The sequence below is a fragment of the Rutilus rutilus genome (genome assembly GCF_951802725.1).
Source record: "Rutilus rutilus genome assembly, chromosome: 1".
Lineage (NCBI taxonomy): Eukaryota > Metazoa > Chordata > Actinopteri > Cypriniformes > Leuciscidae > Rutilus > Rutilus rutilus.
Window position 1 is genome coordinate 32925830 of NC_140209.1, and position 22481 is coordinate 32948310.

At 39.2% G+C, this 22481-nt stretch overlaps 1 protein-coding gene across 1 annotated transcript in view; it reads left to right on the forward strand.

The window, feature by feature from the left end:
- col5a3a (collagen, type V, alpha 3a) overlaps positions 1-22481 on the forward strand; it is a 61335-nt gene that overhangs the window by 12553 nt on the left and 26301 nt on the right. Inside the window, exons 2-11 of the mRNA XM_084410965.1 lie at positions 4979-5146; positions 5257-5470; positions 6637-6799; positions 15866-15988; positions 18333-18782; positions 20019-20138; positions 20232-20357; positions 21312-21362; positions 21453-21494; positions 21633-21695. Of these exons, the coding sequence (XP_084267091.1) occupies positions 4979-5146; positions 5257-5470; positions 6637-6799; positions 15866-15988; positions 18333-18782; positions 20019-20138; positions 20232-20357; positions 21312-21362; positions 21453-21494; positions 21633-21695 (1520 nt within the window). The remainder of the gene's footprint in view (positions 1-4978; positions 5147-5256; positions 5471-6636; positions 6800-15865; positions 15989-18332; positions 18783-20018; positions 20139-20231; positions 20358-21311; positions 21363-21452; positions 21495-21632; positions 21696-22481) is intronic.

Sequence of the window (22481 nt, forward strand, 5' to 3'; positions counted from 1 at the left end):
TACTAGTAGTTTACTATTCTAATACAAGTAGTACATTTTTTAGTTTATGAAAGTACACACTGAAATGTACTCTCAGTAAACTAGTAGTAGTTTATACTGCAAGGATACTTAAGTTATACATTATACTTATAGTTTACTATTTATATATTATTTTTGCACTTGCAGTATACTACTATGTTCAAATGTTATTTTTTTGTACTTGAAAAATACCTTTAACTGTACTTTAACTCATTTTAAAAACAATACTTGCATGTCGGTAAGTTTCATAAAGAAAGGCAACATTTTAAACTTTAAAGATTTTCTTTTAAAAGAAAATCACATTTTTGTCAAAGACTTCGCCTTGATCAGATTCAGAACGATGATCAAAACGGTAGATTGGAGAATCAAGATGGAGTAGATTGAGTCCATGGGTTACGGTTCATTTCATTTGGTAACATTAAGCAGTTTTGATTTACATGCTGTTTAATGTTTGATGATCATGTTATTTTACATTTGCGTGAGCAATCTTCTATCACTTGTTTCAGTAAATTCCTATACACTACCAGTGGACTAGCCTACACAAAAATTCAGATACGCAGAATTAGAAACATATCTGTTTTATATCAATATCCTAATCAACATTTTCAAACAATGTAAGCTTCATAAGACTGTATATGAAAAAAAGTATATTTAACAGGCTTTCTTGATCAACAGAGTTAACACAACTACAAGCCAAGTATACTTTGAATACTTAATTATACTTTAAGTATATCTCGATCAAAAGATTGAGTACAAGTACAGGCCAAATATGTACTTGGACTTTTCTCTCAGTATAAGTCAAGTACACTGAAGTGTAATTTTAAGTATATTTCTGAGAAGTACATAAAGTATATTTTTGAGAAGTATAATAAATGTAGACTGAAAGTATACTTTCTTATTTTTAGTCTAAAAGAAGTATACTAATAGAACACCTGAATAAACTACTTTTTCGTAAGGGTAGTATTCTTTCCATAAACACACACACACACACACACACACACACACACATGTAACATTGAGAAGACTTTCAGTTTCAGAACTTTTCAGTTAAGTTTGTTAGCCTAGCCATAGAGCTACAGAACTGAATCAACACTGAACTGACTTCAACTGAACAACAGCCGAAATACATAATTTTCCTTTTATCACTGTAAAGCTGCTTTGAAACAATCTGTATTGAATAAAGCGTTATATACATAGAGTTGACTTGTATTGTGCTTCACATCTTAAAAAGTGTATTTAAAAAAAACTGTACTTGCAGATAATATGCTATAATATTAATGCTAAAAATGGAATCTTATTGTAAAGTGTTACCATTTCATATAAATCCAAAGAGTCATGCTTAAAGATGGCCATTCAAATTTCATAAATGTAGACCTATATTACATGTACTGTATAGTCTCTCACTTTATTTGCTTCTATTTTAGAAAACTTGATGACTATCTAATCATAATAACAATATGTATTGTAGTGACAAAAAAAGAACTGAAATCGAATACGTTTCTGATTTGTTTATGTTTCTGTCGGCTACATGAACATATCAATGTTGAGAAATCACGTCACTAGCTTTACTGTAAATATGCAACTTCGCCGGTTAATGAATGCATAAAAATGACCAGTTGGATATAAACTACAATTGCGACATTAAACATTTGGGTGAGATTTCTGTGTGTTTTTGTCACATTGGTTTAACTGCTTGAGGTAGCCACTAGGCTACTAATGTTAGTCCTCTCAGCCTCGACGGCAAACATACTTCTGGTCTTTCTCTGCTAATGCAGCATCTAGTCAACAAATTAATTACTTTATAATGATATGGCAATATGTACTTTAGTGTTCTGCATTCATACCGTTTCGCTGTCGGTATTTTAAATGCGCATCTGAAATGTCAGCGCTCTTCGTGAAGCGTGTTCTCTCTGTGCTGAGCGCAGCCTCACGTGTTAACGTAAATAACTCAGCCAGTGATAGTTTTTCTTTGTCCTCTAGATGCCGCTCTTGCTCTGTATAATGTCAGCAGTATCTTTAAAAAAAAAAAAGTTTTATGCCAGCAGTATCTTCTCAGCATTCTCGTACTATGTAATGATAGCATACAGCCGCTACAGCAACGGACGCAACCCGGAAAAACTATCGGTCGATAGCGATAGCAATCAACTATTGGTACCGATATATCGGCAAAACAGATGAATCGGCCGACCTCTAATTTATAGGTATTTTTGTGGCTGACCCTTATTAAATATGTATTTGGGAGTTCCCTTTCGTTCAGTCATACGAGTTTCGTCAGTGAATGATGAAATGGGGGTTTCCCTTAGAAGCCTATCACCTTCAAGTTCGTACAAAACGAGCCAATGGCAAAACAATGCCATGGGTCTGCGGAATTTGCATAGCGCAACTCCGCTCCACCGTGTGGGTATAAAAGGAGCAACGCAGCAATCTCGCATTATGTTTTTGCTTCTGAGCCCAGTGTTTCTTCACTTCTCTCCACTGCAAGCTGTCTACGAGTTCTAGATAAGAGACGAGCGACTCTTCAGCGGTATTGGTGTGACAGCATCATGCCTTTGGCATGTCAATTGCCTCGAGTTGCTGGCAGTACGTTTGGCTCTGCACCGTTTTCGAAAGTTGCTCAAGGACCAACACGTACTAGTCCGTTCAGACAGCACGGCGACTGTAGCGCCGTGTATCAACCGACAAGGTGGTTTGTGCTCCTGCCGTATGTCGCAACTTGCCCGCCATCTCCTCTTATGGAGTCAGAAGCATCTGAGGTCACTTCGAGCCATTTACATTCCGGGAGAGCTGAATCGTGCAGCCGACGAGCTCTCACGATTTCGGCCACATCCCGGGGAATGGAGACTCCATCCCCAGACAGTTCAGCTGATTTGGGAACAGTTCGGCGACACACAGGTAGATCTGTTTGCCTCCCCAGTCCTGGCACCCACGTCCTGATCTGTGGAACCTGCATGTGTGGGTTCTGGAAGGGATGTGGCAGGTTTGAGTACCCTACCACCCCAGGTGGTGGCTACCATCACTTCTGCTAGGGTCTAGTCCACGAGACACGCCTATTCTCTGAAGTGGAACCTCTTTGTCACCTGGTGTTCTTCTCACCGAGAAGATACCAGAAAATGCCAGATCGGGTCGGTGCTCTCCTTCCTCCAAGAAGGGTTGGAACGAAGGCTGTCTCCTTCCACCCTGAAGGTTTACGTGGCTGCCATCTCTGCGCACCACGACCTTGTGGAGTCAAAAGAGATCCTGGTTGTCAGGTTCCTGAGTATAAGAGGAGAGCAAGGAGGATTTAGTCTCCTCGCCCTCCTCTTATACCCTCTTAGGACCTTGCAGTGGTCTTATCAGCCCTGCAGAGAGCTCCCTTTGAGCCATTGCGATCAGTTGAGCTTAAGTTCCTGTCTGTGAAGACAGCACTCCTGGTTGCATTGGCCTCCATCAAGAGGGTAGGGGACCTGCAGGCATTTTCGGTTGATGAAGCATGCCTAGAAGTTAGGACGGCTAACTCTCACGTGATCTTGAGACCCCAGCCTGGATACGTGCCCAAGGTTCCCACCACTCCTTTAAGGGATCAGGTGGTGAACCTGCAAGCGCTGCCCTCGGAGGAGGCAGACCCAGCCTTGGCACTGCTCTGTCCAGTACGCGCCCTCCGTGCTTATGTAGACAGAACGCAGTGTTTCAGGACCTCAGACCTCAGTTTTGGTGGGAAGCTGAAGGGAAAGGCTCTCTCCAAGCAAAGGTTATCTCACTGGATAGTGGACGCCATTGTCTTGGCTTAACAGACGCAGGGTCGACCATGCTCCCTAGGGGTGAGGGCTCACTCCACCCGGAGTGTGGCTTCCTCCTGTGCTTTAGCGTATGGCGCCTCGCTAACAGACATCTGTAGAACTGCAGGCTGGGCGACACCCAACACTTTTGCGAGATTCTATAATCTCCGGGTAGAGCCAGTGTCCTCTCATGTACTCGCTTCCACTAGCTAGTAAGTAGGACCTGCTCGGTGTCATCGCTTGCTGAGCCATTCCACTCCACGGACTGGATACGTGCACTATTCACTCAGATGAGTTCTCTTTAGACCCTGAGTTCCTCCTGCACTGTCGATGCCGTCACCAGAGTGCATGCCCGTTTGGTCAGCCCTCGTGATTGGCTAGGTGCTTCCATGTGCATGGTTCCCCGCTTGGGCAACCCCCACATGTGTATTTCCATGGTAAGTCTCCACCGAGCACGTGTTTTTGTCCCCTGACACAACCGTTGTACCGCTGGAACAGCCAGAAGTTCAGTCTCGACTCCTCAGCATAACATAATGCGAGGTTGCCGCGCTGCTTCTTTTATACCCATGCGATGGGGTGGAGTTGCGGTATGCAAATTCCACAGACCCATGGCATTGTTTTGCCATTGACTCGTTTTGTAAGAACTCGAAGGGGATAGGCTTCTAAGCGAAACCCCCATTTCGTCATTCACTGACATAACATCTCCATTCCCTCCTCAGGGACTCCTCAGGGAAGCACTTTCCACTCCCATCTGCACTTTTTTGGAATTGCGCTCTCACGCTAATTTGCCCTGTTTAGTAAATCTGGCCCTGACTTTTTAAAGTTGCTATATGTAGAATTTAGAAACCCTTGTTATTAGCGACACCTGGCTATTAAGTGAACTGCAGCCAGCAACTTATTGCTCAAGCTCGCTTTTATGTGCACAGCACACGTAACGTGCAAGAGACTGAACGTGATTCAAGGCTCCGATAAACTCACGGCGAAGTTCTTTTTCGTTCTTCGAAAAGTTGGAAATAGCTTTGCAGAGATTTACTTTTAAAATGCATGTTTGAGCTGATTTAACTGAACTAAGGTCTAACCCTGGCTTAATCTAAGCCCTGTCTGTAGGCCAAAGTATACTAAAGCATACTTCTTTTTCACAAGGGTAGTCTATGGTGGCCTAGAAATTAAACTTTATGTTTTAATTTTCTCTCATTTGTGTACAGCTAATCTGATCGATGTATTACGGGTACTGGAGCTGTCTGAAGACATGGAGGGAGTGTCAGTAGATACTGGTCTGTGCACCGAGAGAAAGGACACATCAGAAACAGACATGGCTTACAGAATAAACAAAAAGATTCAACTCAGCGCCCCAACTAAACAGTTCTTTCCAGGTATGGACTTTTTGAAATGTACTTTCACAAATTCTCAAGCATTTGAGGCCATTGTTTTAATTTCTGAAGTGTAAATTGTGTGGACAATGCTTTGCTGTTTTATTTAATAGATTCTGCTTTTCCTGAGAACTTCTCTCTGATGACCACGGTGAAGGCTAAGAAGAACACTCAGTTCTTCCTACTGTCTTTGTATGATGAGCAGGGAGTCCAACAGCTGGGGCTGGAGATGGGCCGATCACCTGTATTCCTCTATGAAGACCATAGAGGCCAGCCGGCTCCAGATCTCTACCCCATTTTTAAGAAAATAAATCTGGCTGATGGGAAGTGAGTGCTTTCATGCAGTCTTAGTAGCCTCGGAGTGCCCTGAAGTTTTCTTTCTTTGAAAAACGATGAGCGATGACCCTATTTTACTTCCATAATGTAATGCACTCTATTTCATAGTGATAAATGTTGGACTTTTTTAATACTGAATGTTATAGTGCCAAAATAATGCCTGAATAGCTAATACCAATAATAATAATAATATATGGGCTATTGGTAAACATTATACAGTAGCCCATGCAGCCTTAGTGATGTCAGCAGAAAAAGGAAAGAGAAGGTTATCAAATTGTGGTTAACGATTAAAAGATCACATTTCTGTGGAACAGCGTGTATGTGGAAATGTTCACAGTAAAACCGTGAGCATGCATTCATGAACTAAATCTGATTTATTAAGCTTCTGCACTCTGTCTTACTTAGATTGAATTTCACACATGCAAATGTGTAAATTAAATGGGGATTGAGTACAAAACATTCAAAGACCTTATTTAAAATCTGGTATTAATATTTATCTCAGGTGGTCAGATTATATATAATCTGCCAAGATAAATTGCAGATTACACCGGATATTAATTGCATGACCGGTGAGTAAACTGTCATTCTTTTTTGTCCGTGATGTGTCAGAACGTATTCGTTTTTATTAATATTACAAATACAATATGTTGATAATTTTCTGACTACCTTTGAATATGGTTTGAGTGATTTGATCACAACATGTTTTGGACTGCATGTAGACCTATATTTAGTGCTGTGCACTTTAATCAGATTAGCTGAGATGGATGTTAATACCAGGTGTAAACAGAGGACTGTTTTGTTGTCAAATAATGTTGGAATGAATTAAGTCTTCTTCACACTATGCTATGAGTCATGCCTTACATTCGTTAATAAATTATTACTAGTAGACATATTCCAACATATGTTAGAGAAAGAGGGCTCTTTAAAAGTTCTCTTGCAAACAAAATAAATGTTTCAACTTGGCTCTTGATGTGGCGATGGTACCGCAGTGTCAGTGTGCCAATATATAGAGTGTTCTTTCACATTTACACGACCCATTATCCACCTCTAATAGCCATGCTCCTGAAAGATCAGTTAATATCATTTCCCTGGGTTAGCACTGTGATAAAGCTCTGCTGTTGTTGACACCGATTAACCCTGCTGTCGTCTCTTCTCAGATGGCATCGGATAGCCTACAGCGTGGAGGGCAAATCTGTTACTCTCTACCTGGACTGTAAGAAGGTGCAGACGCTGGAATTAATGCGCGGAGACAACCCTGTGGTCAGCACTGACGGAATTGTTGTTTTCGGGACACGGTTACTAGATGAGGAAGTTTTTGAGGTACGAATCATTAGACATCCTGGTTTTTGGAATACAAGGACATGTAAATGTTTTCACATGCACACAAATAGCCAGGTTAGGGCAAGTTAAAGGAATAGTTTATGCAAAAATAAAAAAAATGTCATCATATACTCACCCGCATGTCATTCCAAACTCGTAAGACCTTCGTTCATCTTCGAAACCCAAATTAAGATATTTTAAATGATATCTGTGATATTTCTGTCCCTCCATTGACAGTCTACTCAACTACCACTTTGATGCTTCAAAAAGTCCATAAAGAGATTGTGTAACTAATCCATATTAATCGAGAAGTTAAGAGAAAATTTTCTGAAGAGACACAATCGCTTTATATGATTGAACAGATTGAACTTATTCTTTTATTCACATATAAATGTTGACAATATCCCCGTAATCGAGCATGCAAGAGAGAAGCCCGTTTTCGGTGATCTGATCACAAATGGTAAGCCAAGACACATTACCATTTCCACAGTATTATCATGCGTTTCAAATGCGTCTCCTCTCCTTTGACCACTTGCGTCCAGATTTCCTATTATTTCATCACACCACACTATAGCACTTTCACTTCCGGGCTTATGAATACTATTGAATGAGCAAACCTCTGTTACTTGGCTTACGCAAATAATATAATATAATGTAATATAATATAATATAATATTCTGTTGTAATGGTGGGATGTCTGAAATACTGTCAACAACAATAACAAAATTACCATGTTTTAGGAAATAAAATGTTCTATAAATCAGGTGAATGATATACTGTATGAACAAACACCTCTGTAAAAACCTTCAGAATATAGATAGATAGTGCCACTGAAATGCAGATTTCTGGCTCAGCGTAGGAGAAAATTAGATTTTGAAAACACGGCCTTGAAAGATATGCATTAATATTGAAATCTACTGACACAAATAAAAAAGTGTAATGAAATAAACACTTAAATTGTATCATTTTGATATTTTCTTTCCTGAATTAAGACTAGGAAGCAAAAAAGTACGGTGTCCGAGAGAGCTCAGCGAGCTGCAACTGAAGAAAACACATGCAAATAGAAAAACACCCACAAATTAAGAAAACATCTTCATCAGTTTTACAACATGAAGTTTTATTAACTAAGTTCGGGAGGAGCACGTTCAGATAATTAACACGAGTGGATAGCACTCAGCAATCAATGATAAGAGGGTATATATAGACTCAGCAGTCTTACCTCGATCCATTGACAGTTTGCAGCATCCCCCCACCACCCCTTCTCCACACTTCTAGTTCTAAACACTTACATGCGGGGGGAGTACTCTGGGTTCGGGCCGAACTCCGAGCTCGGAGCCCTCCCTCCGGACAGCATGCCAAATACGCATTAAATCTTACTCCCTCAAAATTATATGTAAGTGTGAACTCGTGAAACATGTGTGCTCCAAATACTCACAACACAACCAAATACAGAAACGCGCTGCAAACGTTCACAACACAGCCAAATACAGAAACATGCTGCAAATAGAACAGACCACAATGGAAAAGTTTCCAGGGGACCCCAATAAGTGACGAACCCGGATGGGACATGCTTATTGCTCAATGTCTACTTTTTATTTTTTTTATTAACCTTTTTTTTTGTGTGTGCAAAAAATACAGAGATGTAATGTTTATGACATACAACTTTGTATACAATATGTTCAATGTTATCGGAATACAAATGAGAAAAGAAGAGTTAACAATGAGCTGAAAACTAAAACAAAAACCAAACAAAAATGTTAGATAATGTTGGGTCCAAAGATAAGACGGCAAGTTTTAAAGTTGAGACACTCGCACAGATATATAACGCATATTTGAAAAACTTTTTTGTATAAAATGTATATTTATTTGCAACAGTTATGTTAACAGCAATAATAAGAAATTTCTGTCGTAAGAACAGCTATTCAGCTGATGGACACCGTGCTGCGATGTCATGGGAACATTCCAGGTGAAAATAACGAGGAAATTACGTTGTCTTTCGTTGCTCCCTTCATCAAGTGCGTTCCAAACGGCTACATAATGGCACACAAGTGCCCTGCTCACTCCAAAGTCCCCACTTCAAGGGCTCTGCCCTTCGAAGGGAGTAGGGCATAGGGATGCTCACGAGCAATTAGCATGTCCCAGCCGGGTTCATCACTTATTGGGGTCCCCTGGAAACATTTCCGTTGTGGTCTGTGCTATTTGCAGCGCGTTTCTGTATTTGGTTGTGTTGTGAGTATTTGGAGCACACATGTGTTGTGAAACTACTGAAGATGTTTTCTTAATTTGCCGGTGTTTTTCTATTTGCATGTAGTTTTCTTCTCTCGGACACCGTAAAAAAGCCCAAAGTGCTTGTAGCCTGTAGCCTAACTTCATATGATGTACATTCAATATATGTATACTGCTAAGTAACAGTCATTTAGATTAAATTTATCTCACAAAGAAATGTCTGGGTCATTATACACTGAAATCCAAAGAATTAAAAAAATTTTTTTTTGAAAATAAAGCCTATTTTTAAGGATAATAAAATATATATTTTGTGACATTACTTTTATTTAAAGCATCCTAACTGATAACCATAATGCATCTGAATGTTTTACTTTTATAATGTTTACATTTCTTATTCTAAATGATGATTCATTACATTCTTATTAATGTAATAAGATAATTTAATTTAATAAAATTAAGTTAAAGGCATTACAACAAATACTACAATTATGTAAAATACTTTGCAATGTATTTATTTGTTTACTGATTTATTTTTTACATTACAATTTTTTTTTTTATACAAATATCATTTATACTGGGGCTGAGGTGAAATATGACCCAGAGATGTTCTGGACAAGTTTTGTGAGATTGAACAGATAAACACAGTAACAGGCTTTCTTGTGCTTATCCACACTCTTTCTTTCTCATTCTTTACTCTATTTTAATATTTCTTCAACCTTCCTCTCATCAACGTCTTTATAAATGCTGCAATATATGCTCATCATACTCCCCTGTGACTGAAACAAACAGCAAACAAGATATTTCTCTTGAGAGTTGACAGGAACTCTCTGATCAGTATGATATAAGTTCATTGAAAATTCATATGTTTATTCCTCTGCTTTGCTTTAATGGAATAAGCAGTGGCAGTCTGTTTGTTTTATGTTTAATTGAATAGTTTGGAATTGATTGGATCAGAGGCAGTTGTCGGGGCTGCTAACACTGGGCTCCTCAGCGAGGAATAAACAGATGCTGTTCAGGCTTGTTTCCACTGCTAGAGAATACCTGGAAGTACCACCCTGCTCAACCTGTGAATTAGTGCTGTCTGAATGAGCACATATTCACAAATATTTGTTTTTTTAGATGACCCTTCCCTTTTTGTCCATTTTTGGGGCTATTTCAGAGATAACGTAATGCATTTAAATGTGTTGTTGAAGAGTTTGTATTTCTGGAGCCTTACATTTTTTGGTTTATCCTAGCATCAGCACAACTTAAAATGTACTTCACTGCTGTCAAAATGGGCTTTCAATAAAACTAGGCTGGCTTTACAGTAGAAGAAAAAAGGAAAATCGGTGCTACCCGTCTAAAAAAGGCCAAATAGGTAGGAAAGCATCGCCACCCATAATGCACTGGGCATATTGTCGTCCAAGGCCACTCCCACCAGCTGCTGCTGGATACGCTTGACCAGAGTCAAATGCCGCCTTGCTTTAGTAGGAAATACTTCTTTGTAAACTATTAGTCATAATGGTGTCTACTTGTATTGTTCCCATGTGCAAGAATTCAAAGAGTAAACGTTTAGCGGGAGTAAGTTACTTTCGGTTTCCAGTGAAGGATCCAGCGTGTTGTAGGCAGCGACTAAAGGCTGCAAAGAGGTGACAAAATTAATTGTTCTTCTACTCTGCCTATTTTAGAAGATCTCCATTATCTTCACTAACAATTCTGGAGTCTTCATGAATTTCAACATTTGATAAATATTGAGTATTGCTTTGGTTGCTTAGGTTCATATCAGCCTATATGACTCTCATGGTGTTTATATAACATTCAGATGAATAAGTTTGGACATGCACAGAAACTGCATGACTCATCTTCTCTTGCTTGTGCTTGATGGTTCTAGCTAGATATAGATTAGAATTGAAGACTCATCACTGCTTTTGGCTGTATCCTCATGCTTATGTCTCCTGGACCTCAGTAGAGAGCACAGGGAGTGGTTGCACCCTCAGGACGACAACTAACAGTCTGGCCTGTGAGCCTTTATGTAGGGAATGCTATTGTCAGACTAATGGATATGTAAGGGTCCTCTGTCTGCTGCCACCACAAAAAAAACTAACGTTTCTTCAAGTCCAGCATAGCACACGCCACATGTCCTCTAGCCACCCACTGCAATAACTTTACCCCCTCATATCCTCCCATGCAATTCCTTTGCCTGTTGTAGCTTTAGTTGTTTTTGACAAAACCCCACCCAAAGAAACAATTCCAAATTCCCATTCCATTCCATACTTGCCAGAATCCAGCCAAAAACAATGTCTCATTGTTAACAAATCCTGTTAAGAGCAAGGAATCATCTTAAGAGCATCCTTAACTATATTTGTGTCAAAAACCTGAAAAATGTAGTCTTTTCAGGCAGGGAACATCATGGCACGTCCCAATCCAACGTTTGCGTAATATCCTGTCTATTAAATTGAATCTAGACCATTTTTAAAGGGACTGTCCTGTGATATCCCACAATCTCGTGTATGTGGTTAGTTAAAAATAACATCTGTAACCAGAATGGTTGAAAGCAAATGAATAAAATAAACATTTATTTAAAAAAAATGACCAAATCAGAGATCAGACATCATTCAGTTGATCAGTGATATTATTTCACACCAATGACGTCGTTGCATCTTCCATTATATCATCACAATAAAATAAAATAAAAAATCCAGCCCAAGACATGCGCAAAAAAAGTGGCGAGGCCTGTTTGAGTTTGCAGTGTTATGATAAAGGGGGTGTTATTTTCTAAAACATGCTCAAATGAAACAGAGTGTTACTGACAGACTGGAAAGAGAGGTGCTGCAATAATGTAAATATGTGGAAAAATACGTTTTTTTACATTCCATCAAGAAAATCTATTCTAGTATACCTCAAAAACAAAATCAAAACGTAAAGGGTTAGTTCACCCTAGTTCATTCTTTCATTAATAACTCACCCTTCATTTAGTTCCAAACCCGTAATACTTTCGTTCATCTTCGGAACACAAGTGAAGATCTTTTTGATGAAATCTTCTATTCCTCCATTGACAGCTGCTGCACAACTACCTCATTGGTTCTCGCAAATCAAGCGAACATGCTTGAGCTTTCGTTTACCACAGCTGATGTTTGAGTCAATGAATATTTATGTGTGAATAAAAGACTAAATTAAATCTGTTCAATGTATAAAGCAATTGAGTCTCTTCGGACTAAAATTTGGACTAAACCGCTCAATTAATATGGATTAGTTTTACGAGCTCTTTATGAACGTTTTTAAATGTCAAAGTTGTAGTCACATAGACTGTCAACAGAGGGATTGAAATCTCTCAGCTTTTATCACAAATTTCATCATTTGTGTTCCGAAGATCTTACGGGTTTGGAACGACATGAGGGTGAGTAATTAATGTCAGAATTTTCATTTTTGGCTGAACTAACCCTTTAAATGTGCATAGTATAGCTTTGCTAAGTTAGTGTTGATTCAGGTTCTACCAGGAAAACCCCTTTAGTCATCATTAGATCTTCATGTTAACCCTAAAGCTAACCAGATGTGATGATGACTTAGAAGCTGGTCTGAAGCCAGTTTCCATAAAAAAAATGTACAAGTCATTGACTGACTGACTGGGCAGCAAAGCCAGACAGTCAGTCACCTTTGCTGCTTAACATCTCCGTTTGTGCCATGATTAAGAGTCTCTACCACCTCTTGTGTTCTTAAAGAACAGAACAATCTAATCTTATCCAGAGACACTTAATTTTACAGTGTTCTTGTTACACGTCACTGTAGTATAAATTATGCATAGTTACATTCGACTAACCCTAATCCAAACCCCATTTCTCACCCTAACCCTATAGTAAGTACATTTAGTTAATTAGTATTTCTCAGAACTTAAATGTATAATTACATTGTAACAGGGACACTTTAAAATAAAGTGTAACCTCTAATCCTTCCTTGTTGTGCTGAACCACTGTGAAAAATGATGACTAATTCTCCTCGTTTATCTTTCTCTGGGTCTAATAGAGCTGCATCTGGGTCATGGGGTCAGGGTTATCTGGGTGAGGCTGGTACTGGGGGATGTGCAAGTTTAACCTGATCTGAGGCCAGTTCCCAGGCCCTGGATTCAAGGGGAATCCAGAGGGCTTATGTTCCGGTCCAAATCTCTCAGCGTGGGAGAGCTGCTCAGGAGCCTGGGGACTATGGTCAGGGCTAATTCATCTATTGCTTCCAGATTCTTACAAATTACTCAAGTTCTGGGGAAGTCTTGGAGAACTAAACTAGAACACACACACACACACGAAACAAGGACTCTGATCATATTCACTGATCATAAATGGTTGTTTTATAAACATGCAGAACTGTGTTAACTGGCTTATTGAGTCCTTGAGTTGTGAAGCATGTCTTATGACCTTAATTTCAGCCGACATATAAACTGGTGGGATCAGTGGCGTTTAATTAGTTGGCTAGGTATACTGATTTATTTTTCTTTTAAGATCCAGCAAATGTCAGATTAATGTGAGAAATGCTGTGGTCAGGCTGTACTCTACTGCCGAGTGAGTTTGTGTGGTATCTTGGGTATTGCCAGTTTTTGACTTCTTGTTTTTCCACCCACTGATGTTCTGGCAGGACCCCAGCGATGAGTCACAGATTCTCCATTGGCCTTATAAAGAAAGATCTCTTTATTGTGGATATCATACTGTATAGAAGTGCTGTTCAGCTATTCAGAAAGTCTAAACAATTTAGTTGTATTATGGGTGCCTTTCAGTAGGGGGCGTTCTCTCCTATGGTATTGCATTTTGATTTAAAAAAAGAAATAGGTCTTAAAGATATTTTCAGTATGGAATTGAATTTTTTCCAAACATTTAAAATGTGTTTATCACTCACTGGTGTCTGTGCGAAGGTGTGTGTAGTAAATTTAACATATATTTTGTTACTTACATATACTGTAACTGTTCATCCAATCAGATTTCAGAGTTTCATTAAATACAAAACAACATACGATACACAAACTTGCAAAATATTTTATTCTGTCAGAAAACGCGGCTACTTTTGAATGGCTGTCATTGGAGAAAGATGCATTTTGAAGCCAGGTGGTCATTTTTATTTTAAGGAATTCAAGGATTTAAGATGGTTTAGGAGATTTAGAATTAGAATTCATTGTAAAATAATGTATTTGAACTATTTGCAAATTGTATATATACAGTATAAGGGTCAAAGGGTCAATTCTGTAGTTTTTATTTTATATCTCCAAGATCGCCAAGCACGATGCAAGTGTTTTTTGCTAGTTTCAGCAAAAGCAAAAACAGCAGCACAAAAACATACCAAATAGTAAAAATGAAAGGATTACAATGTAAAAGATTAATATTGTGTACATAAAGATATGGTGTAATCCGGCTTGTCCCGTAGATGGTCTTCTTGCGCGCTTTAACCTCTGGAGACGCGTTCAGTTTTTCCGCTTATAAATTTCGTCATGTAAGTAGCGAATCCGCCATGGTTGTTCAATTTATAATTGAACATTTTGACAAAAAAAATATTTTGCAGCACTGGGCATTACTGTTGGTCATTTTTATTTTAAAACAGATATTAAATATTTAGCTACTCACATCTTACCTTGCACCTTTTCACCATTAAAACTGGAGCCGTCTTTGATTTGATTAGCCATCTCAAACATTTTGACAGTATCCATCCAATGTTGCGAATTTGGATTTTGACAGTTTCCATCTAAAGTTGCGAATTTAATGTATTTGAACAAACCAATCATGAATAAAGAAGCGTTTCGAGAGAATAAAATCGTCACTTCTTGGGAAATTGGTGTAAAATATCTGTAATAAAAATGGAAGTTTGGCTCTTTTTCCCCCCATCATAAATGACTTGCGTCTCAGAGCGCACAGACGAATGCAATAAACTCTTGTCATGTTATCTTGCATTCGGATGCTGGTGTTTGGGAACGCTATCATGTGAGATACTTCTGTTAGGAAATGAAACCAAATCATTCTGATCAGGCATTTCAGAATGGTCAGACCAACATTTGAGATGTTGTGCAGTGAAATTGGTCCTCGTTAGTCCAGTTATCCAATCACATCATCTGTTGAGGCAAAGTCACGTGAGATTTTTGGTTATGCATTGAGGGATTTATTCGGTAAATGTGTTTCCATCATAGTTCATGCGCAAGTCTTCTTATTGGATAAGAAATCAGCCTCAATTGAGCGCATACTTTTTTTTAATGCGCATTTTTTGAATTTATGTGCATCTTGTCGTTTCCATTCAGTGTTTTTTTTATACGATATCCCAAAGAAAGGTGGATGGAAACATAGCTACTGATGAGCATTGTTAGACTGCTGAGGCAAACCATCCTAAAATTTTAACTTCTTGTCATTCTAACAACAAATCGAGTTGTGCGAAATTGAGTGCAGCAGTTCCCACATTTTCCAACGATTTACTAATACGTCAACACATTCCTATCCTCGTTTTATCGTGTGCTCTATATAATAATTTGTTCCCTTGATTTACTAAATTGTGGCCAAGTTGTAAAAATGAATTCCCTTGTTTTAGTTCAATCAAAATGAGGGAACAAATTAGTTCAATGTGGACACAATGTACTAAAATGAGGAAATGAATGAATAAATCGTGCGTGGGATCAAATTCTTACTTCGTGGTCATTATTTTCTAAAACGAAATGTGCCGGGCTTCATTTTTCATCTTTTTCACTAAAAGGAGTCCAAGGAAATTGAAAAAGTGTGAGAAGATATTTGTTTTTAAATGAAGAAAGATTGTTCTTCCTGTGTTTGCAGTGCACTTCCAAAACGTAATGCAGTACATGTGAATATTACCCCATCAATGAGAGTGGTATATGTGTGTGTACAGGGCAAGATCCAACAGCTCCTGCTCGTGGATGATCCTCAGGTTGCGGCTGACTACTGCCAAGATTACATTCCCGATTGCGACAGCCCTTTGCCCTACAGTACCCAGAACCTGGACCCTGATGAGGTTAGTGATTCCTCTGTGAGTGTGGTCAAAAAAGCCTTCTTTTCTTGTTATTTCCAACTGATTTATTTTACATCTATATGACATAACTTTTTCCCCTTTACTATCCTACAGACTCCTCATATTTTAGCATTTAAGTATCATATGCAAACAGAGGAAGAGACACTTGTTTTTCCAATGAACCTTGAGCAACCAGCCTCACAGTTTTCCACAGAATTGCTGCATTTTATGAAGACATAATTTGTTCCAGCTTGGCCAAAAATGTCTTCCTCTCTTTGGAAGAGCCCTGTCAAAACTTCCTTTGAGTGGTTGAGCTGCCTTGGCTTCTCAATTCCACATTTACATTTATCTGTTTGCACTTTTTACTGTTCTGGCTTCTGGGCTCGGCTCCCAGCGCACTCATCTAAGCCAGCCAATAAACAGCACAGGCATGCATATGAATTAAAATGCTTGTCGCCTATGCACTAGTGCACTGTTAGCTCTAGGAACTTTGTTATTATTTTTATTTTTTTAGTTTTTTTGTACAACCAATATAATAGAGATATTTTTATGTTGTAATGTATAACTGCGGAACGGATTCTTTTGACTTTTATTTCTGTTTTTCTTCTTTTTTTTTTTGGCACATTAATAACAAAACAATGACTAGATAATAATAATGATAATAATGGGGGCCTTTAGCTCAGTGCTAACATTTTAAAAACTCATTCTCAATTGACGGACTTAAATAATACAATATTGTATATATACACTAATATACACACTCCTATTCTAAAGTTTGGGGCCAAAAAGACTTATAAATAAAATAAAACATATTTAAGACTTTAACATATTTAACACTTTAACACACTATAAACACTTTCAGCAAGTATGCAAAAGTAACATTACAGACATTTATAATGTTACAAAAGATTTATATTTCAAATAAATGCTTTTGAATTTTCTATTAATTAAAAAATATTGGAAAAAATTGTGGTTTCCACAAAAATATTTAACAAAAATTTTTTTTCAGCATTGAACATAATCAGAAACGTTTCATGAGTGTAAATCCTGTCTGGCTACCGCGCTTCCCATACGCATTTTAGGTCAATAGGTCAAAAGGAAGAGAGTAGACAGTCTTTTATGTCTGTTCAAACACATTCAACCAGATCAGCGTTTACACTACGAAAGCAATCCGGTCGAATGCGTTTTTGACTACCTCTGAAAGTGGTCAAAAGTGGACAAGCTCAAAGCGGTTTAGACGCAGTTTTTACCTGTATTTAGCATCGTCCACTTGTGATCCAATCGACCAAAACACATCTTAATACCAAGTGTAAACATGAGTGTTGTCATGACATTTTCCTATGGCCCCAGTGACATGAAAATGAAGGTTTAGGTGATTGCCTCAAAAAGTTCTGCATTCTCTTGATTAAAGATGGCAGATTTCAGATCGCATAATTATTGGAGTTCTGCGCCCGCCTAGCAATTATTATTGAGATGAATAAGAGTGCTAACAGATATCTATCTATAAGATGCAAGAACACGTCCTATGTGAACAGCACAAACAGTTTATCTTTTAAATCAACCGTGACTTCTTAGACTCCCCCATACTTGTTTTCATAATGTGATATTTTTTGTGGACATTTTGAACATGTTTTTTCGATTTCGATGATTTGTGTTTGTTGTGAACGTGCACGTGCGGGTGAGTCAGCCCAGTGAGTAATCATGTCAGTGGGTTAGCATTTCTCTGCGGCCTTCTGGGAGGAACGCTTAAGGTCACCGTACATTCATTTCTCCTCACAACTCCCACGTCCAGATTTGTGCGAGTGTGCTGAATGTAAATGTCTGCGTATGTGTGTCTATCGTCAGCCGTTCAAAGGCAGAGCCAGTTGGCTTTCAGTTCCCACAACAGCTGAGAGACCAGGGACTAATGACGGGATTCATCAGCATTGCTCACATTACTGACCTATTACCAGAGCTCACACTGATCCGATTCTATCCTGCCCGACTTGGCATCTCAACACCTCGCTTTGGTTCTCACATTATTCATATAATCTCCCCCTGACAGGCCTCATCAAGCCCATTCAGTCAGAGCCTCTCATAATAGCCTGTAAGCAGCTCAGCTCTGACCCCTTGAATTGTGGACTGATAATGTAGTGCCTGTCTGAATTGAGAACAAGTTGAACTTTGACCTAATTTGCAAAGAGAATAATATACATTGTCTAGTGGAATCAGTCAGACACCTTCATTTTAGATTAAATTATAGAGATTGCCAGTGATATATACGTGTCTGTATGTTGTGTTGTCCTTGAACAATTTTAATTCTGCTCATGTATCCCCAACCTCTGACCTCTTGCCCCATCTATAAAAGGTCAATCCCATCTATAACCTCGATGACATCATGCAGGGAGACGAGCCTGCGGAACCAACGAAACGCCCCAAAAAGGGCCGCAAAGGCAAAAAGAACAAAAAAAAGAAAGATAAGAAAGGCAAAAAAGAATCTCGTAAGAAGAGAAAGGAGGCCGAAGCTCTTGAAGAAGGTTTCCTTGAGGTTTCTTCTAAGCTGCCGGAGTATTTGGCTCATCGAGGAGCTTTACCAGCTGCAACAGAGCAGCCGGATCCACCTGCGACGGAGCATCCCAAGACACCAGTACAATCTCCAACAATAACGGTCGATCTGATGGACTCCATACCCGACATGCCCACTCATGAACCCGACACCTATCAGGACGAACACACCAGACCCATTACTGTGACAGATCTTGAGGACCAGTCTGTGCTGGCACCTGCATTTTCTGAATCCCCAAAGATGGAGGTGGAGGTAGAACATTAAGTGCCAGTGTAGTTGCCCATACTTCCTCCTCCTCCCTCCCTATCGTTCTCCTGACCAATCACTGACTCTCCCTCGCACATTTTAACCACTAGTCATCCATTGTACTAACCAGCCTCCGTCATCCTAACCTCCCCAATAACTGCACCGATACTCTTCTTCCCAGATGTTGTGCTCATAAAATAACTACATTGTAGTCATAGTTGGCAGCTTTAGTGAGATGTGTCGACTCAAAACGCATATGAATTACGGCTCATTTCATCTGTGACACTTTGATGCGCGTCACTAGTTGAATGCGAGACATGATGCATATTACTCGGGTTTTGGCGTAGAGTTACACTTAGAGTGTACTTTTATGTCTTGACTTGGCACGCTTTATACAGATTGAAACTGAAAGATGTGCTCCAAGACAGAATGAAAAATAGGACTGCGTCTGACAGAAATCCATTTTCATGCGTCTTTTTCAAACATTTCCCTTTGACAGCTTTGATAGATGTAGTTTTTACTGAATGAATCAAGCTTCTGCTGAGGTAAAACTCAGATGCCAGTATCAGTGTGCCAGGTTTGCTCACCCTCCTTTTCATGCTGTTATGGCTGCCACCAGAACATTCGGCTTTCATGCTGACATCCTTTGTTGTTATTAAAACCTCCTACCCCACACTCACCAGCTCAGCAGTGTTTATGCTTTGAAACCAGAACGTTTCTATAACCTGCACCTGTGAATTGCGCTAACATTTTAATTAGTCAACAGTGGAGATGTGGAGCACAGTTAGGCCAGAAACATATACAAGTATGCAAACGCAACGCAAGTTCACATGCACATGCTGCGTATGCATTCTTTCATTACAAACAAATCTCAGTACTCAAGGGGGCGATAGAGTTACATTCAAACATCTGTTACTCTTTAATGCTGTAACTTCAAGCAAGATTTTCATTATAATGTTGCTCAGCCGTTACACTAGCTTACTTGAAGGGCGGCTTGACCTCAAATTTATTTTAACGTTCCCAATATAGCGCCCCCTTGTGGTAATGCTGAAAATGCAACTCATTTCGCATTTGCATTTATGTACTTGTGTAGACTATATTTCGGGCCTTAGTGTCTCTAAAGCTCAGATGCCCAGTGGAGCCAAACTAGTGTAGAGTGGAAATGACTGACTTTGCTCGGTATCTCCATGGTTGCAGTTGCCATGGCTGTGCCACTTCTGATTCTGCTGTGTCGGTGTGCAGGAGGAGAGGCCGATTAAAACACCAGAGGTTGAGGAGTTTAGTGATGACCTTTACGGCGATGAGTACAACGAGCTCTTGGCTTCCACAGTGACAGTTGGCCCTAATATCACGGACTATGAGGTATGTGCTCTGGTTTCTGTTTCTGGGCTTTGCAAGCATGTTTGAGGTGATAACCTTGACTGTATGCTGTGGACATGTTTTGTTCTTTCATAGATCATGGAATTTGATGAGTTTAAAAACGGCTCGGACAGTTTTGAGCAGGAATATGAGGAATATGAGATTTATGAGGACCGATTTGACCCCGCGGTGAGGGAGAAGCCAGGCACATGGGATGGAGAGGTACAGTTTTGTTCCTCTGTAATAAATTAACTGTCAACACACAGGCAAATATGGATTTACTCTTTATCCCAACTAGGGATGCAAAGTTTTTGTATTTTGGAACAAAAATGCAGTAATATTAGTCTTTATACAGTATCAGATTTATTTCAAAATAATGCAGTCTGCAAAAACAATGATTAGCTAATTGAGAAATACTGAAATGCATGTTCTTAAAGGAATAGTTCACCCCAAAATAAAAAATATCCTATAATTTACTCACTCTCAAGCCATCGTAGGTGTATATGACTTTCTCCTGTCAGCCAAACACAATCGCGCGTACGGCTGTTGTCGGAAGCTAGTGTTTATAGTTTTAAATAGATATTTGTCTTACAAAAATGCATTGCTTCACTTTAGAAGGCATTTATTAACCCTATGGAATCATATAGATTACTTTTATGATGGATGGATGTGCTTTTTTGAGCTTCAAAATCTCAGGATCTATTCAATGCCATTTCAAATCTGGGAAGAGCCAGGATATTTTTTAATATAACTCCGATTGTGTTCGGCTGAAAGAAGAAAGTCATATACACCTAGGATGGCTTGGGGGTGAACGTTGAACTATTTTTGGGTGAATTATTCTTTTAAATACTTTACATTAGCTTTTATATATTTTGTTTGTGTGTTTGTTTGCTCTTTAATATTTACTTGAAAAAACATGCAAAAAACACTCTTTACTTTACTGAGAAATACCCAAAGCTAAATGTCATTATTTTAATTCCATTATATTAATATTTAACTTTTTAAATAAATGTCCATGTTCCATTAGTTCGTTTTTGGTTTGGTATGAAAATTGGTATCAAGAATCATGAAATGACACAGACTTTGGTTTTGACTACTGAAATGTACTGTAATAACTCTAATCTCATTACCACTTGTAAGCAAGATCTCATTCTTCACCTGTTCCTCCTCTCTCAGGGCGGGCGATTTGAGAAAGGACAGAAGGGAGAGCAAGGTGTCGTTGAACCAGTGAGTGCTGGAGTGTGAAGTTAAGCATACTAACTTACAAACATACACAGGCCATCTAATTCTAATCTCCTTGTGTTTTATACTAACTAGGGCAAATTTTTTGAAGGTCCCCCTGGCCCACCAGGACTACCAGTACGTCAAAATACTATTTAAATAATTAGCAAAATTATTATAAAACAACTTTACAGTCTTCAAGTGATTTCATGTGGTCTTGTGGTGGTCTGGGAATTTTTCATTAACAAATATTTGTTTATTCTGTTCATTCCCCAGGGTCTTCCAGGAATTGCTGGCATCACAGGCCCCCCAGGACCCAGCGGAGACCCAGGTGATATGGTGAGTGTCCTCATAATCACCTGACCCACAAGACCTGGCATGAACCTCGAGCTGAGGACAAGCAGAACACATCCAGGGGGACGGGGGGGGGAGATAACTGGACTCGTGTGTTGATGGAACAAACCTCACAGATGACTCAGAGCCGCTCGAAGGGACCACCAACCTCTACGGAGACCTTAGGCATCACGAACCCATGACTCATCTGATAGTTTGACCTAATTTGCTCTGGACAGTGTGTCTGTTCTTGTAGCGTGACTCACACTTTACACACGATCCCTTACCAGGGTGAGAGAGACAGCAGACTTCCAACTGCAGTAAAGAGCCTAAATTCATCATTTTCTTCTGGCAGTGGGGATGAAGATAGATTATTCTTTTGTCTCCGCTCAGTTTAGCGCCTCTGGTCGGTTGTGAATCAACTTCTCTTGGGTGTCAGCTTCACAAGAATTGAGTTTTAGTAAAAACATCAGACTAGGCTGAGAAAGCCCGTTCACTGCAGATGTAAGCTCTTTTTGGCCTTGCACTTTTATAGAGGTCTTATAACATTTCCGAAGCTACAAGACAAAAGAAAATATTCCAGCTGGAGGTATTATCTTTTCTTTTGAAGGCTGAAGAGTTGTGTTGTTAGGAGAGGACTGGTGACTAGCTGAGCTCTTAAATGTGTTTTACACCAGGCAAATGTGCACTGTACGCTTTGATACAGGAATCACGTAAAATCAGAAAAGAAAATCAATAGGTGTTTTATTGCATTCAGGAAACAAGCCAATGGATAGGGAATAACTGAAGAAT